This window comes from Dendrobates tinctorius, unplaced genomic scaffold, assembly GCF_039654945.1.
Source record: "Dendrobates tinctorius isolate UK_male_01 unplaced genomic scaffold, ASM3965494v1 ptg000058l, whole genome shotgun sequence".
NCBI classification, from domain to species: Eukaryota; Metazoa; Chordata; class Amphibia; order Anura; family Dendrobatidae; genus Dendrobates; species Dendrobates tinctorius.
In genome coordinates this window covers 1,344,849-1,364,008 of record NW_027361726.1, presented here as the reverse complement: position 1 = coordinate 1,364,008, position 19,160 = coordinate 1,344,849, and the positions used below count along the sequence as shown (strand labels likewise).

General features: G+C 49.4%; 1 protein-coding gene across 2 annotated transcripts in view; it reads right to left on the bottom strand.

Annotated features, from left to right (window-relative positions):
• Positions 1–7,854, bottom strand: part of PTGER2 (prostaglandin E receptor 2) — a 102,878-nt gene extending 95,024 nt beyond the window's left edge. The window contains exons 1-2 of one of the 2 annotated variants that reach the window (XM_073577923.1): positions 6,678–7,854; positions 6,110–6,572 (exon numbers count right to left, since the gene is read on the bottom strand). In XM_073577923.1, coding sequence (XP_073434024.1) covers positions 6,546–6,572; positions 6,678–7,475 — 825 coding nt within the window. In that variant the 5' untranslated portion in view covers positions 7,476–7,854 and the 3' untranslated portion in view covers positions 6,110–6,545. Of the gene's footprint in view, positions 1–6,109; positions 6,573–6,677 lie in introns of those variants that run through there. The other variant, XM_073577922.1, reaches the window with a different exon arrangement.
• Positions 7,855–19,160: the final 11,306 nt, after the last annotated feature.

The following is a 19,160-nucleotide window of genomic DNA, read 5'->3' as shown; positions in this document are numbered from 1 at the left end:
TATGTGGGCTGCATTATACTGTATCGAGGACTATGGGGAATAGATTATATGAAGAACTATGGGGTGCATTATGCTATGGGAAGCGAATTGTACTATATGGGTGACTATGGTGGTGCATTATACTATATGGAGAACTATGAGGAGTGTATTATACTACATGGAGGACTGAGCAGTGTATTTTAATATATGGAGGGCTATGAGGAGTGTATTATACTACATGGAGGACTGAGGAGTGTATTATACTATATGGAGGACTATGGGGAGTGTATTATACTATATGGAGGACTGAGCAGTGTATTTTATTATATGGATGGCTATAAGGAGTGTATTATACTACATGGAGGACTGAGGAGAGTATTATACTATATGGAGGACTATGGGGCAGATTATATTATATGGAGGACTATGGGGTGTAAACTGTAGATGTGCTGCTGATAACATGATACTGTATGGTGATCTGTAGGTGTGTGCACACGTTGCGGATTAGTCTGCGGCTTTTTCTGCAGAGAATCCATATCTCTTGGCAGAAACCGCAGGGTAAAGCACATGCATTTTTCCTGCGGATTCCTAGCATGTGTACAGCGGATTTGATGCAGGCTCTAGTGAGGTTTGGCAGTGCGGATGAGAGATTGATTGATTTGTATGTCCCAGAACGTACTCTGCAGCTGCGGTTCCGCAAAAAAGAAGTAACATGCTGCAGAAAATAAACCACAGCAAATCTGCGCGGAATTTTCCGCAGCATGTGCACGACGGATTTGGTTTTCCATAGGATTACATGGTACTGTAAACTGCATGGAAACTGCTGCGGATCCGCAGGACCAAATCCGCTGCGGATTTGCAGCAAAAAACGCAACGTGTGCACACACCCTTAGTGATCCATTAGTGATCGTTCTGTTCCCATCATTCTTTCTCTGACGGTGGAAAGAGGCCGGGAAACAAGAGTTGAACGACTTCTTCAATTTTGTCGATCATTTAGCGGCCTGAACTCAGCGCATGTAACTACAATCGAAATACTTCTGTGTGATGTGCAATATGTCAGCATTTGGGGCCCCATTTTAAACTTTGCCTAGGGCCTCACTATGCCTAAAACCGGCCCTGCCTGAGTTACATCCTGTATTATACCCCAGAGCTGCACTCACTATTCTGCTGGTGCAGTCACTGTGTACATACATTACATTACTGATCCTGAGTTACATCCTGTATTATACTCCAGAGCTGCACTCACTATTCTGCTGGTGCAGTCACTGTGTACATACATTGCATTACTGATCCTGAGTTACATTCTGTATTATACCCCAGAGCTGCACTCACTAGTCTGCTGGTGCAGTCACTGTGTACATACATTACTGATCCTGAGTTACATCCTGTATTATACTCCAGAGCTGCACTCACTATTCTGCTGGTGCAGTCACTGTGTACATACATTACATTACTGATCCTGAGTTACATTCTGTATTATACCCCAGAGCTGCACTCACTAGTCTGCTGGTGCAGTCACTGTGTACATACAGTACATTACTGATCCTGAGTTACATCCTGTATTATACTCCAGAGCTGTACTCACTATTCTGCTGGTGCAGTCACTGTGTACATACAGTACATTACTGATCCTGAGTTACATCCTGTATTATACTCCCAGAGCTGTACTCACTATTCTGCTGGTGCAGTCACTGTGTACATACATTACATTACTGATCCTGAGTTATATCCTGTATTATACCCCAGACTGCACTCACTATTCTGCTGGTGCAGTCACTGTGTACATACATTACTGATCCTGAGTTACCTCCTATATTATACCCCAGAGCTGTACTCACTATTCTGCTGGTGCAGTCACTGTGTACATACATTACATTACTGATCCTGAGTTATATCCTGTATTATACCCCAGAGCTGCACTCACTATTCTGCTGGTGCAGTCACTGTGTACATACAGTACATTACATTACTGATCCTGAGTTACCTCAGGATCAGGATTACCTCAGGATTGTTACCTCAGGATTGTGCTGCGCCAATCCTCTGGAATGCTCTACCCCAAGATATTAGGATCATCCACAATTTGCATAGTTTTAGGCGCTCGCTCAAAACGCATTTGTTCAGAGCGGCCTATCACATTCAGTAATCAAAGTTATGTTATGTTTGTGTGTGTGTAGCCCATTCACTATCTCCATCTAACCCCCACCCCCTGAAGATGGCTGGACCGTCATTGTAAATACATCATTGTAAATACAAACCTATGCTTTGTATCTTCCCCACCTCATTGTAGATTGTAAGCTCCACAAGCAGGGTCGTCTTATTTCGCTTTAATTATTGTATTGTTAACGTTGTTACTTATGACTGTTGTGTTTGAAACTGTTCAACTGTAAAGCGCTGCGGAATATGTTGGCGCTATATAAATAAAGATTATTATTATTATTATTACCTCCTGTATTATACTTCAGAGCTGCACTCACTGTTCTGCTGGTGCAGTCACTGTGTACATACATTACATTACTGATCCTGAGTTACATCCTGTATTATACCCCAGAGCTCCGCTCACTATTCTGCTGGTGCAGTCACTGTGTTTATACATTACATTACTGATCCTGAGTTACATCCTACTCCAGAGCTGCACTCACTATTCTGCTGGTGTAGTCACTGTGTACATACATTACATTACTGATCCTGAGTTACCTCCTGTATTATACTTCAGAGCTGCACTCACTATTCTGCTGGTGCAGTCACTGTGTACATACATTACTGATCCTGAGTTACATCCTGTATTATACTCCAGAGCTGCACTCACTATTCTGCTGGTGCAGTCACTGTGTACATACATTACATTACTGATCCTGAGTTACATCCTGTATTATATCCCAGAGCTGCACTCACTATTCTGCTGGTGCAGTCACTGTGTACATACATTACATTACTGATCCTGAGTTACATCCTGTATTATATCCCAGAGCTGCACTCACTATTCTGCTGCTGGAGTCCCACCATATCTGACTTATAGTCTGGCTTTCTCTCCAGTGACAGTGACAGTCAGCGGCCATGCCCATGAGAAGCAGTTAGCACAGAAGTTTTACGACATGTAAACAGGAAATAAGATATTTACAAACTTGTAATTGTGTTTCCCTAAACACTTCAGTACATTTTATGGTCGGATCCGTCAGGCAGGAATCTCTCGCCCATGCGCCATTTCAATCTATGCTGAAAATTTCTATCACCAATTTCCGGTTCAGATTTCCCTGAGGCATCAAGAGACGAGTACAGACTCATTCTCATTATGTCTATCAAGCGTCCATTCTCACTGTTATCGTGCAGAGCACTTGTAGCTCGATACCTCTTCCCACTCTTCCCTATGCCGTACATATCCACAACACGCGAACAGGTTCAGATCACTTTCACATGCAATCGCTCCACTAACACTGTATCATGTTCTCTACTGCAGAAGTTGTTATATTTTTTCAGACACAACCCTGGAAGAAAAATCCTCAAAAATGTACAACACTAAAATGTGGCAGAACATGTTCATTTGTATCAGATGGGGGCAAATTCCTGCATTTTACATGATTTTTAAAACTCTATTAACCCAGAGAAAAGAAATAGTAAAAGGATCATTGTTTATATACAAATAGTGTATTTCATGTGGAGGTTCTATATACATACATTATTATTTATATTTTAGTGATCCTGATTTACATCATGCGTTATACTTCAGAGCTGCACTCACTGTTCTGTTAGCCGATTTTGTACACATGCAAAAAGCTTATTATCAGACACACCCCTTAAAATTAGTGAAGTTCCTAAAATTGCTTCATTTGAATTTCCAGAGCAACTCTGAGCAAGCAATGTATAACGAGGAAATGCTCAGAGATTGCATATCTGAAACCAGCAGAATAGTGAGTGCAGCTCTGGGGTATAATACAGGATGTAACTCAGGATCAGTAATGTACTGTATGTACACAGTGACTGCACCAGCAGAATAGTGAGTGCAGCTCTGGAGTATAATGCAGGTTGTAACTCAGGATCAGTAATGTAATGTATGTACACAGTGACTGCACCAGCAGAATAGTGAGTGCAGCTCTGGAGTATAATACAGGATGTAACTCAGGATCAGTAATGTATGTACACAGTGACTGCACCAGCAGAATAGTGAGTGCAGCTCTGGGGTATAATACAGGATGTAACTCAGGATCAGTTATGTATGTACACAGTGACTGCACCAGCAGAATAGTGAGTGCAGCTCTGGAGTATAATACAGGATGTAAATCAGGATCTGTAATGTAGTGTATGTACACAGTGACTGCACCAGCAGAATAGTGAGTGAAGCTCTGGAGTATAATACAGGATGTAACTCAGAATCAGTAATGAAATGTATGTACACAGTGACTGCACCAGCAGAATAGGGAGTGCAGCTCTGGGGTATAATACAGGATGTAACTCAGGATCAGTAATATAATGTACACAGTGACTCCACCAGCAGAATAGTGAGTGCAGCTATGGAGTATAATAAAGGATGTAACTCAGAATCAGTAATGTAATGTACACAGTTACTCCACCAGCAGAATAGTGAGTGCAGCTCTGGGGTATAATACAGGATGTAACTCAGGATCAGTAATGTAATGTATGTACACAGTGACTGCACCAGCAGAATAGTGAGTGCAGCTCTGGGGTATAATACAGGATGTAACTCAGGATCAGTAATGTATGACACAGTGACTGCACCAGCAGAATAGTGAGTGCAGCTCTGGAGTATAATACAGGATGTAAATCAGGATCTGTAATGTAGTGTATGTACACAGTGACTGCACCAGCAGAATAGTGAGTGAAGCTCTGGAGTATAATACAGGATGTAACTCAGAATCAGTAATGTAATGTACACAGTGACTCCACCAGCAGAATAGTGAGTGCAGCTCTGGAGTATAATAAAGGATGTAACTCAGAATCAGTAATGTAATGTACACAGTTACTCCACCAGCAGAATAGTGAGTGCAGCTCTGGGGTATAACACAGGATGTAACTCAGGATCAGTAATGTAATGTATGTACACAGTGACTGCACCAGCAGAATAGTGAGTGCAGCTCTGGGGTATAATACAGGATGTAACTCAGGATCAGTAATGTATGTACACAGTGACTGCACCAGCAGAATAGTGAGTGCAGCTCTGGAGTATAATACAGGATGTAAATCAGGATCTGTAATGTAGTGTATGTACACAGTGACTGCACCAGCAGAATAGTGAGTGAAGCTCTGGAGTATAATACAGGATGTAACTCAGAATCAGTAATGTAATGTACACAGTGACTCCACCAGCAGAATAGTGAGTGCAGCTCTGGAGTATAATAAAGGATGTAACTCAGAATCAGTAATGTAATGTACACAGTTACTCCACCAGCAGAATAGTGAGTGCAGCTCTGGCATATAATGCAGGAGGTAACTCAGGATCAGTACAGGATCAGTAATGTAATGTATGTGCACAGTGACTGCACCAGCAGAATAGTGAGCGTAGCTCTGGAGTATAATACAGGATATAACTCAGAGTCAGTACAGGGTCAGTAATGTAATGTATGGACACAGTGACTGCAGCAGCAGAATAGTGAGTGCAGCTCTGGAGAATAATACAGGATGTAACTCAGGATCAGTAATGTATGTACACAGTGACTGCACCAGCAGAATAGTGAGTGCAGCTCTGGAGTATAATACATGATGTATCTCAGGATCAGTAATTTATTGTATGTACACAGTGACTGCACCAGCAGAATAGTGAGTGCAGCTCTGGAGTATAATACAGGATGTAACTCAGGATCAGTAATGTATTGTATGTACACAGTGACTGCACCAGCAGAATAGTGAGTGCAGCTCTGGGGTATAATACAGGATGTAACTCAGGATCAGTAATGTAATGTATGTACACAGTGACTGCACCAGCAGAATAGTGAGTGCAGCTCTGGAGTATAATACAGGATGTAACTAAGGATCAGTAATGTATTGTATGTACACAGTGACTGCACCAGCAGAATAGTGAGTGGCAGCTCTGGAGTATAGTACAGGAGGTAAGTCAGGATCAGTAATGTAATGTATGTACACAGTGACTGCACCAGCAGAATAGTGAGTACAGCTCTGGAGTATAATACAGGATGTAACTTAGGATCAGTAATGTAATGTATGTACACAGTGACTGCACCAGCAGAATAGTGAGTACAGCTCTGGAGAATAATACAGGATGTATGTACACAGCAACACAACTTTTTATGTAGCCCACATCTGTATGCAGACTATAAAGTTGTGCCCATGGGTCTGAATTGGCTGTAAGGTGTATACATTGATGGGAGGACATGCTGACGCTGCTGATTATGACAAAGTTGAATATTAAAGCTGAGGTGTTGCAGGAGCAGCTTTGACGAGATGCCGGAGTGTCAGTAGTTGTGCAGTCGGTGCTGGGAGAATAGATCCATATGGAGCAACTCAGATTGAACTGATAAACGTATTTAGTTTATGCCACGTGATTTTATAAATTGTTCTTTAGTTTTAGTAATTAATAATGAAATGCGTTCCTCCAGCTATGCCCGATTCAGCACAATTTCTTTCTGGTAGGGTACAAACATTGTATTAGGGCTTTATAGACTTCGTGTCTTTTCATAAGTAACAACTTGAACTTTCCCAACAATTAGAAGTGAATCTGAATATCTTACCGTGAACGGCACTGAACAGATAATGAAGGCAATGGTCATGATGGACAATAGTATGAGATGGTCGATTTCTTCAGACATGGAAATCTTCTCCCTCTTTTTGGTCTTCAGAGATCCCAGTCTCCGGGTTTTTTGTCTCTTGTGCATCCTCACCAGGCTGACGATGACGATGAGGTTGCAGGTCAGCCCAGCTAAGATGAGAAAGAGCAGCAGGGCGGCATAGAGCATGGAGTACACGTTGCTGATGTATCCATCCCTTTTTTGACCCCGCATGTTGATAAAGCACCAAGTTCCCGGACAGTATTGAACGAATTCTCCAAATCCCATAACTGGGAAGAGGCAAAATACAATGCAAAAGGAGTAGATGACTGGAAAGGTGATGATCCCACAACGCTTCTTGATGAACTTCTCATAGAGGTAAGGATGTCCTATGGCTAATGCACGCTCCAAAGCCATGGCAAAGAGGACCATCATGGTGGCCAGGCTGAAAAAAGTCATGGCAAAAGCAAAATAATTGCAAAGATTCAAAGCGGAGAGAGTCATTCTCCTGGCATAAGATGCCAGCACAACGGGACTGATCATACAAGTGCCCAACAAGTCAGTGATGACCAGACCCGTGACCAGGATGAAGAACAGAGAGATTTTGCCCCTGTTCCCTCTTCTCCTTCGCTCCAGCAAAACCAGCGCTGTTAAGTTCCCCAAGACCCCTGCGGAGAACATGATGGCGCTGATAGCCGGGCTCTCATTGGGTCCTAAATGTGTGGTGGATGAGCATTTGTTGGTGAAGTTATATTCGTCCATTGTGTTCCTGAAAGAATCTGGGCTAAAAAGTCAACCACTTCTGGTCCAGTGCTTCAGGCACATGGCCGGTGAGTGCTCAGCACTAGAAGGAATGAGACTTGGGCAAGAAGAAGAAGCACAATGTGGGAAACCTCTGACATCACACAGAACTTTCACTCCTCCCCGAAGTATAAACGAGGAAGAAAGAAGCGAAAGAGAAGACTATAAGTGTAAAAGCCATGCAAAGGTCCATCCACTTACTCCAAGGATGGTCACGTCTCCAGGACTCGAGAGAAGATCCGATAGCATCTCTACAGAAGGAGAAGAACCTGGAGAGATCGCTTCAGTGAAGGAAAAGAACTTGGAATGATTGCTTCAGTGAAGAACAATTCCACGCGACTTGTGTCCCCTCCCACATCCTCTCCCCACAGCACAGTAGTGTAGGGCGAGCCCCAGAGAAGAGCTGCCAGTCATCAGGGGAAAGCTGAGGGCTGCCACTTGTAAAAAGGATGCCTAATCCAAGAAATCAAATCTGTGGCTGCGGGCGTAACACGCGGAGTAGAAAAGTAGTCCCAATCAGACATGTCCCCCATGCAGTCATACAGATGAAGAAACAGCCGCACTCAAGATATGATTTTTCATATGCAAAACATAGATGAATTTATTGAAGTCACCACAGCAATAATAATAGTGTATCGAGGTTACGTTTCGACCCAGATATGGGTCTTTATCAAACCTCACTGCAAAAGATAGATATACAAAAAATTAGTCACAGGAAATGACACAGAACAAGTGCTATACAAAGGCATAGGTGCTGTACAAAAGTGGATATTTTACAAAATATACAAAATATGTACAAAGAAAATATATACAAAATTCCCTATGTATCTGGAGAGTATAGAGTGCAGCGTTAAGATGCAGACTTGAAATACAATTGGGAGCGAAGAGTGGTTGACACAATATAAAGGCAATACAACTGATGTTGTTAATAATGGGGCAGTGAAAACATGAGAACTGACGTTAGGAAGGGAAAATAAACTATAGAGGAGAGGCCACAGTGGAATAGTGCAAAGATCCCAGTTAGGGCTGTAAAAGAAGATGTGGTGGTACATGGGAATACAAATATGAAATATTGGTACAAGTAATAGTACCCCAGCCAGGGCTGCCATCAGGGCATTACTGCACTGACTGGCGTATGGGGCCCAGTGGGCAGAGGGGGCCCTACCGGCTGGCTAAACCGGGCCCTAGTGGCAGTTTCTCTCTATTGACTTGGGGGCCCAATAGTTAACAGCCACCAGCCAATCAGAGGCTGGCAGCTGATGTCGCCAGCGTCTGACGTCATTGTCATTCGCTGGTGAGTGCATACTTCAGCTGCATGGAGGGAGCTTCACCACAGGACCGCGGCAAGGTAAGGAGAACTTTTTTTTATTTTTATTGAAAGCGGCGCCGGCAAGCCAGGGGCAGAATGTGAGACACGGGGCAGAATGTGAAACATGGGGGCAGAATGTGAAACATGGGGGCAGAATGTGAGACCTGGGGGCAGAATGTGAGACCTTGGGGCAGAATGTGAGACACGGGGCAGAATGTGAGACATGGGGGCAGAATGTGAGACCTTGGGGCAGAATGTGAGACACGGGGCAGAATGTGAGACATGGGGGCAGAATGTGAGACCTGGGGGAAGAATGGACATGGGGCAGAATGCGAGACACGGGGGCAAAATGCGAGACACGGGGGCAGAATGTGGAACATGGAAGCAAAGTGGACATGGCGCAGAATGTGAGACACGGGGCAGAGTGGACACGGGGCAAAATGTGAGACACGGGGGCAGAATTGACATGGGACAGAATGTGAGACACGGGGCAGAATGTACATGGGGCAGAATGTGAGACACGGGGCAGAATGTGAGACACGGGGGCAGAATGTGAGACACGGGGGCAGAATGTGAGACACAGGGGCAGAATGTGAGACACGGGGGCAGAATGTGAGACACGGGGGCAGAATGTGAGACACGGGGGCATAATATGAGACATGGGGGCAGAATGTGAGACTCGGCAGAATGTGAGACTCGGGGCAGAATGTGAGACTCGGGGCAGAATGTGAGACTCGCGGCAGAATGTGAGACACGGGGGCAGAATGTGAGACATAGGGGCATAATATGAGACATGGGGGCAGAATGTGAGACAGGGCAGAATGTGAGACTCGGGGCAGAATGTGAGACACGGGGGCAGAATGTGAGACATAGGGGCATAATATGAGACATGGGGGCAGAATGTGAGACAGGGCAGAATGTGAGACTCGCGGCAGAATGTGAGACACGGGGGCAGAATGTGAGACATAGGGGCATAATATGAGACATGGGGGCAGAATGTGAGACAGGGCAGAATGTGAGACTCGGGGCAGAATGTGAGATGGGGCAGAATGTGAGACTCGGGGGCAAAATGTGAGACACGGGGGCAGAATGTGAGACACGGGGGCAGAATGTGAGACACGGGGGCAGAATGTGAGACACGGGGCAGAATGTGAGACACGGGGGCAGAATGGACATGGGGCAAAATGTGAGACACAGGGGCAGAATTGACATGGGGACAGAATGTGATAAACAGGGGCAGAATGTGAGACACGGGCAGAATCTACATGGGGCAGAATGGACACAGGGGCAGAATGTGAGACACGGGGGCAGAATGTGAGACACGGGGGCAGAATGTGAGACACGGGGGCAGAATGTGAGACACGGGGGCAGAATGGACATGGGGGCAGAATGTTAGACACAGGGGCAGAATGTGAGACACGGGACAGAATGTGAGACATGGGGGCATAATATGAGCCATGGGGGCAGAATGTGAGAAAGGGCAGAATGTGAGACTCGGGGCAGAAATTAAGACATGGGGGCAGAATGTGAGATGGGGCAGAATGTGAGATGGGGCAGAATGTGACTCGGGGCAGAATGTGAGACACGGGGGCAGAATGTGAGACACGGGGGCAGAATGGACATGGGGGCAGAATGAGACACGGGGCAGAGTGGACACTGGGCAGAATGTGAGACACGGGGGCAGAATGGACATGGGGCAAAATGTGAGACACAGGGGCAGAATTGACATGGGGACAGAATGTGATAAACAGGGGCAGAATGTGAGACACGGGGGCAGAATCTACATGGGGCAGAATGTGAGACACGGGGGCAGAATGGACACAGGGGCAGAATGTGAGACATGGGGCAGAATGTGAGACACTGGGGCAGAATGTGAGATGGCAGAATGTGAGACACAGGGCAGAATGTGAGACACGGGGGCAGCATGGACATGGGGCAGATTGTGAGACATGGGGGCATAATGTGAGACGGGGACAGAATGGACATGGGGCAGAATGTGAGACATGGGGGCAGAATGTGAGACACAGGGGCAGAATGGACATGGGGGCAGAATGTGAGACACGGGTAGAATGTGAGACACGGCGGCAGAATGTGAGACATGGGGGCAGAATGTGAGACATGGGGGCAGAATGTGAGACATGGGGCAGAATGTGAGACGGGGACAGAATGGACATGGGGCAGAATGTGAGACACGGGGGCAGAATGTGGAACATGGAAGCAAAGTGGACATGGGGCAGAATGTGAGACACTGGGCAGTGTGGACACGGGGCAGTGTGGACACGGGGCAGAATGTGAGACACAGGGGCAGAATGTGAGACACGGGGGCAGAATGTGAGACACAGGGGCAGAATGTGAGACACGGGGGCAGAATGAGACACGGGGCAGAATGTGAGACACGGGGCAGAACTGACATGGGGACAGAATGTGATAAACAGGGGCAGAATGAGACACGGGGGCAGAATGTACATGGGGCAGAATGTGAGACATGGGGGCAGAATGGACACAGAGGCAGAATGTGAGACACGGGGGCAGAATGTGAGACACTGGGGCAGAATGTGAGACACGGGGCAGAATGGAAATGGGGCAGATTGTGAGACATGGGGGCATAATGTGAGACGGGGACAGAATGGACATGGGGCAGAATGTGAGACATGGGGCAGAATGTGAGACATGGGGGCAGAATGGACATGGGGCAGAATGTGAGGCATGGGGCAGAATGTGAGATGGGGACAGAATGGACATGGGGCAGAATGTGAGACACGGGAGCAGAATGTGAGACACGGGGGCAGAATGGACATGGGGCAGAATGGACACTGGGGCAGAATGTGAGACACTGGGGCAGAATGGACATGGGGCAGACTGTGAGACACGGGCGGAATGTGAGACACGGGGCAGAATGTGAGACACGGGGCAGAATGTGAGACATGGGGGGCAGAATGTGAGACACATGGGGCAGAATGGACATGGGGCAGAATGTGAGACCATGGGGGCAGAATGTGAGACCATGGGGGCAGAATGTGAGACCATGGGGGCAGAATGTGAGACATGGGGCAGAATGGACATGGGGCAGAATGTGAGACACGGGGGCAGAATGTGAGACACGGGGGCAGAATGTGAGACATGGGGGCAGAATGTGAGACATGGGGGCAGAATGTGAGACATGGGGGCAGAATGTGAGACGGGGACAGAATGGACATGGGGCAGAATGTGAGACACTGGGGCAGAATGGACATGGGGGCAGAATGTGAGACACGGGTAGAATGTGATGAGACACGGCGGCAGAATGTGAGACATGGGGCAGAATGTGAGACATGGGGCAGAATGTGAGACATGGGGGCAGAATGGACACGGGGCAGAATGGACACGGGGCAGAATGGACATGGGGCAGAATGTGAGACATGGGGGCAGAATGTGAGACATGGGGGCAGAATGTGAGACATTGGGGCAGAATGTGAGACACGGGGCAGAATGTGAGACATGGGGCAGAATTTGAGACATGGGGGCAGAATGTGAGACACGGGGGCAGAATGTGAGACATGGGGGCAGAATGGACATGGGGCATAATGTGAGACATGGGGGCAGAATGTGAGACATGGGGGCAGAATGTGAGACATGGGGGCAGAATGTGAGACATGGGGCAGAATGTGAGACATGGAGGCAGAATGGACATGGGGCAGAATGTGAGACACGGGGGCAGAATGTGAGACATGGCGGCAGAATGTGAGACATGGCGGCAGAATGTGAGACATGGAGGCAGAATGTGAGACATGAAGGCAGAATGTGAGACACGGGGGTTGAATGGACATGGGGCAGAATGTGAGACACGGGGGGCAGAATGGACATGGGGCAGAATGGACATGGGGCAGAATGGACATGGGGCAGAATGTGAGACCATGGGGGCAGAATGTGAGACCATGGGGGCAGAATGTGAGACCATGGGGGCAGAATGTGAGACATGGGGGCAGAATGTGAGACATGGGAGCAGAATGTGAGACATGGGAGCAGAATGGACACGGGGGCAGAATGTGAGACACGGGGGCAGAATGTGAGACACGGGGGCAGAATGTGAGACATGGGGGCATAATGTGAGACGGGGACAGAATGGACATGGGGCAGAATGTGAGACACTGGGGCAGAATGGACATGGGGGCAGAATGTGAGACACGGGTAGAATGTGATGAGACACGGCGGCAGAATGTGAGACATGGGGCAGAATGTGAGACATGGGGGCAGAATGGACACGGGGGCAGAATGGACATGGGGCAGAATGGACATGGGGCAGAATGTGAGACATGGGGGCAGAATGTGAGACACTGGGGCAGAATGTGAGACACTGGGGCAGAATGTGAGACACGGGGCAGAATGTGAGACACGGGGCAGAATGTGAGACACGGGGGCAGAATTTGAGACACGGGGGCAGAATGTGAGACATGGGGGCAGAATGGACACGGGGCAGAATGGACATGGGGCAGAATGTGAGACACGGGGGCAGAATGTGAGACACTGGGGCAGAATGTGAGACACTGGGGCAGAATGTGAGACACTGGGGCAGAATGTGAGACACGGGGCAGAATGTGAGACATGGCGGCAGAATGTGAGACATGGGGGCAGAATGTGAGACATGAAGGCAGAATGTGAGACACGGGGGTTGAATGGACATGGGGCAGAATGTGAGACACGGGGGGCAGAATGGACATGGGGCAGAATGGACATGGGGCAGAATGGACATGGGGCAGAATGTGAGACCATGGGGGCAGAATGTGAGACCATGGGGGCAGAATGTGAGACATGGGGGCAGAATGTGAGACATGGGAGCAGAATGTGAGACATGGGAGCAGAATGTGAGACACGGGGGCAGAATGTGAGACACGGGGGCAGAATGTGAGACATGGGGGCATAATGTGAGACGGGGACAGAATGGACATGGGGCAGAATGTGAGACACTGGGGCAGAATGGACATGGGGGCAGAATGTTAGACACAGGGGCAGAATGTGAGACACGGGACAGAATGTGAGACATGGCGGCATAATATGAGCCATGGGGGCAGAATGTGAGAAAGGGCAGAATGTGAGACTCGGGGCAGAAATTAAGACATGGGGGCAGAATGTGAGATGGGGCAGAATGTGAGATGGGGCAGAATGTGACTCGGGGCAGAATGTGAGACACGGGGGCAGAATGTGAGACACGGGGGCAGAATGGACATGGGGGCAGAATGAGACACGGGGCAGAGTGGACACTGGGCAGAATGTGAGACACGGGGGCAGAATGGACATGGGGCAAAATGTGAGACACAGGGGCAGAATTGACATGGGGACAGAATGTGATAAACAGGGGCAGAATGTGAGACACGGGGGCAGAATCTACATGGGGCAGAATGTGAGACACGGGGGCAGAATGGACACAGGGGCAGAATGTGAGACATGGGGCAGAATGTGAGACACTGGGGCAGAATGTGAGATGGCAGAATGTGAGACACAGGGCAGAATGTGAGACACGGGGGCAGCATGGACATGGGGCAGATTGTGAGACATGGGGGCATAATGTGAGACGGGGACAGAATGGACATGGGGCAGAATGTGAGACATGGGGGCAGAATGTGAGACACAGGGGCAGAATGGACATGGGGGCAGAATGTGAGACACGGGTAGAATGTGAGACACGGCGGCAGAATGTGAGACATGGGGGCAGAATGTGAGACATGGGGGCAGAATGTGAGACATGGGGCAGAATGTGAGACGGGGACAGAATGGACATGGGGCAGAATGTGAGACACGGGGGCAGAATGTGGAACATGGAAGCAAAGTGGACATGGGGCAGAATGTGAGACACTGGGCAGTGTGGACACGGGGCAGTGTGGACACGGGGCAGAATGTGAGACACAGGGGCAGAATGTGAGACACGGGGGCAGAATGTGAGACACAGGGGCAGAATGTGAGACACGGGGGCAGAATGAGACACGGGGCAGAATGTGAGACACGGGGCAGAACTGACATGGGGACAGAATGTGATAAACAGGGGCAGAATGAGACACGGGGGCAGAATGTACATGGGGCAGAATGTGAGACATGGGGGCAGAATGGACACAGAGGCAGAATGTGAGACACGGGGGCAGAATGTGAGACACTGGGGCAGAATGTGAGACACGGGGCAGAATGGAAATGGGGCAGATTGTGAGACATGGGGGCATAATGTGAGACGGGGACAGAATGGACATGGGGCAGAATGTGAGACATGGGGCAGAATGTGAGACATGGGGGCAGAATGGACATGGGGCAGAATGTGAGGCATGGGGCAGAATGTGAGATGGGGACAGAATGGACATGGGGCAGAATGTGAGACACGGGAGCAGAATGTGAGACACGGGGGCAGAATGGACATGGGGCAGAATGGACACTGGGGCAGAATGTGAGACACTGGGGCAGAATGGACATGGGGCAGACTGTGAGACACGGGCGGAATGTGAGACACGGGGCAGAATGTGAGACACGGGGCAGAATGTGAGACATGGGGGGCAGAATGTGAGACACATGGGGCAGAATGGACATGGGGCAGAATGTGAGACCATGGGGGCAGAATGTGAGACCATGGGGGCAGAATGTGAGACCATGGGGGCAGAATGTGAGACATGGGGCAGAATGGACATGGGGCAGAATGTGAGACACGGGGGCAGAATGTGAGACACGGGGGCAGAATGTGAGACATGGGGGCAGAATGTGAGACATGGGGGCAGAATGTGAGACATGGGGGCAGAATGTGAGACGGGGACAGAATGGACATGGGGCAGAATGTGAGACACTGGGGCAGAATGGACATGGGGGCAGAATGTGAGACACGGGTAGAATGTGATGAGACACGGCGGCAGAATGTGAGACATGGGGCAGAATGTGAGACATGGGGCAGAATGTGAGACATGGGGGCAGAATGGACACGGGGCAGAATGGACACGGGGCAGAATGGACATGGGGCAGAATGTGAGACATGGGGGCAGAATGTGAGACATGGGGGCAGAATGTGAGACATTGGGGCAGAATGTGAGACACGGGGCAGAATGTGAGACATGGGGCAGAATTTGAGACATGGGGGCAGAATGTGAGACACGGGGGCAGAATGTGAGACATGGGGGCAGAATGGACATGGGGCATAATGTGAGACATGGGGGCAGAATGTGAGACATGGGGGCAGAATGTGAGACATGGGGGCAGAATGTGAGACATGGGGCAGAATGTGAGACATGGAGGCAGAATGGACATGGGGCAGAATGTGAGACACGGGGGCAGAATGTGAGACATGGCGGCAGAATGTGAGACATGGCGGCAGAATGTGAGACATGGAGGCAGAATGTGAGACATGAAGGCAGAATGTGAGACACGGGGGTTGAATGGACATGGGGCAGAATGTGAGACACGGGGGGCAGAATGGACATGGGGCAGAATGGACATGGGGCAGAATGGACATGGGGCAGAATGTGAGACCATGGGGGCAGAATGTGAGACCATGGGGGCAGAATGTGAGACCATGGGGGCAGAATGTGAGACATGGGGGCAGAATGTGAGACATGGGAGCAGAATGTGAGACATGGGAGCAGAATGGACACGGGGGCAGAATGTGAGACACGGGGGCAGAATGTGAGACACGGGGGCAGAATGTGAGACATGGGGGCATAATGTGAGACGGGGACAGAATGGACATGGGGCAGAATGTGAGACACTGGGGCAGAATGGACATGGGGGCAGAATGTGAGACACGGGTAGAATGTGATGAGACACGGCGGCAGAATGTGAGACATGGGGCAGAATGTGAGACATGGGGGCAGAATGGACACGGGGGCAGAATGGACATGGGGCAGAATGGACATGGGGCAGAATGTGAGACATGGGGGCAGAATGTGAGACACTGGGGCAGAATGTGAGACACTGGGGCAGAATGTGAGACACGGGGCAGAATGTGAGACACGGGGCAGAATGTGAGACACGGGGGCAGAATTTGAGACACGGGGGCAGAATGTGAGACATGGGGGCAGAATGGACACGGGGCAGAATGGACATGGGGCAGAATGTGAGACACGGGGGCAGAATGTGAGACACTGGGGCAGAATGTGAGACACTGGGGCAGAATGTGAGACACTGGGGCAGAATGTGAGACACGGGGCAGAATGTGAGACATGGCGGCAGAATGTGAGACATGGGGGCAGAATGTGAGACATGAAGGCAGAATGTGAGACACGGGGGTTGAATGGACATGGGGCAGAATGTGAGACACGGGGGGCAGAATGGACATGGGGCAGAATGGACATGGGGCAGAATGGACATGGGGCAGAATGTGAGACCATGGGGGCAGAATGTGAGACCATGGGGGCAGAATGTGAGACATGGGGGCAGAATGTGAGACATGGGAGCAGAATGTGAGACATGGGAGCAGAATGTGAGACACGGGGGCAGAATGTGAGACACGGGGGCAGAATGTGAGACATGGGGGCATAATGTGAGACGGGGACAGAATGGACATGGGGCAGAATGTGAGACACTGGGGCAGAATGGACATGGGGGCAGAATGTGAGACACGGGTAGAATGTGATGAGACACGGCGGCAGAATGTGAGACATGGGGCAGAATGTGAGACATGGGGGCAGAATGGACACGGGGGCAGAATGGACATGGGGCAGAATGTGAGACATGGGGGCAGAATGTGAGACACTGGGGCAGAATGTGAGACACGGGGCAGAATGTGAGACACGGGGCAGAATGTGAGACACGGGGGCAGAATTTGAGACACGGGGGCAGAATGTGAGACCTTGGGGCAGAATGTGAGACATGGGGGCAGAATGGACATGGGGCATAATGTGAGACATGGGGGCAGAATGTGAGACATGGGGGTAGAATGTGAGACATGGAGGCAGAATGGACATGGGGCAGAATGTGAGACACGGGGGCAGAATGTGAGACATGGCAGCAGAATGTGAGACATGGGGGCAGAATGTGAGACATGAAGGCAGAATGTGAGACACGGGGGTTGAATGGACATGGGGCAGAATGTGAGACAAGGGGGCTGAATGTGAGACACGGGGGCTGAATGTGAGACATGGGGGCAGAATGTGAGACGGGGACAGAATGGACATGGGGGCAGAATGTGAGACATGAAGGCAGAATGTGAGACACGGGGGCAGAATGTGAGACACGGGGCAGAATGGACATGGGGCAGAATGTGAGACATGGCGGCAGAATGTGAGACACGGTGGCAGAATGTGACAGTAAGACACAGGAGGGGGCAGAATGTGACAGTGAGACACAGGAGGGGGCAGGATGCGAGACAAAGGGGGCAGGATGGGGATACATGGTGCAGGATCATGGAGCAGGATGGATATGATGTAGACAGATGGGGCAGGATCGAGAGATCATATGGGGCAGAATGAATACTCATGGGGGCAGGATGAGAGAACATATGGCTGGAGCCAGGAATGAGACACACGGGGCCAGGATGGGGGATATTATTACCATAGGGGCTAATTAAGGGATATTATTACTGCAGTGATGTATTAATTTTATTTTTTTGAGGACACTGTTTTAAATGGGGGGAGGTCCTGTTACTGTGCTGAGCGACACTATGTCGCCTTTTTTTCTTCATCTGGTGTAGTGTAGATGGGAAAAAATTAAGTAATGTGTTCTGCAATTGGAGCTTTAGATAACTGTGTTATTTTCTGCAGGGACGAGCCCTGGCTGTCACGTGGACCCGTCCTGTGTGACACGGCCCACAGGCCGGTACTAAAACAACAAGACAAGGCACGTGTAACTGTCCTGTGTGACGCGACCCGCAGGCCGGTAACTGAAACAGCAAGACACAGGGAAAGGGGCAACAGTTACAATGGTGGGCCCTGCGATAGGGAACGGGGACGTGGAGACCTCCTGCAGTCTCCTGAGTCAGTGTCCCTCCACTCCTAACGATCCCTGGGCCGGTTCCGCACCTGGCGCCGATCAGGATACCTGTCACCCTAGCACACCCTGCACCTATCCCTTGCTAGGGAGCTGGGTGGTGCAGGCACTGGCCCCACTGCTGTACTAATACACACCAGGGAAAAATACAAACAGGGAAAACACAAAAAGACTTATCTTGCTCTGCTGCAGCACTGGATTAACTTTTCGCAGTGGCTCAACACCTCAGAGCCAGCTGCCACCTTCACCATCTCACTCTGCTGCGGACACCGGGCAGCCAGAGTTCAACACCAGTTTCAGCAGTGGCTCCAACCTTCAAGCCAGCTGCTAACTTCACCAGGTTTCTGCAGTGGCTTCACACCTCAGCCAGCTGCTCCCTTCACAGTGGTTGGAATCCCAAAAAGACGCTA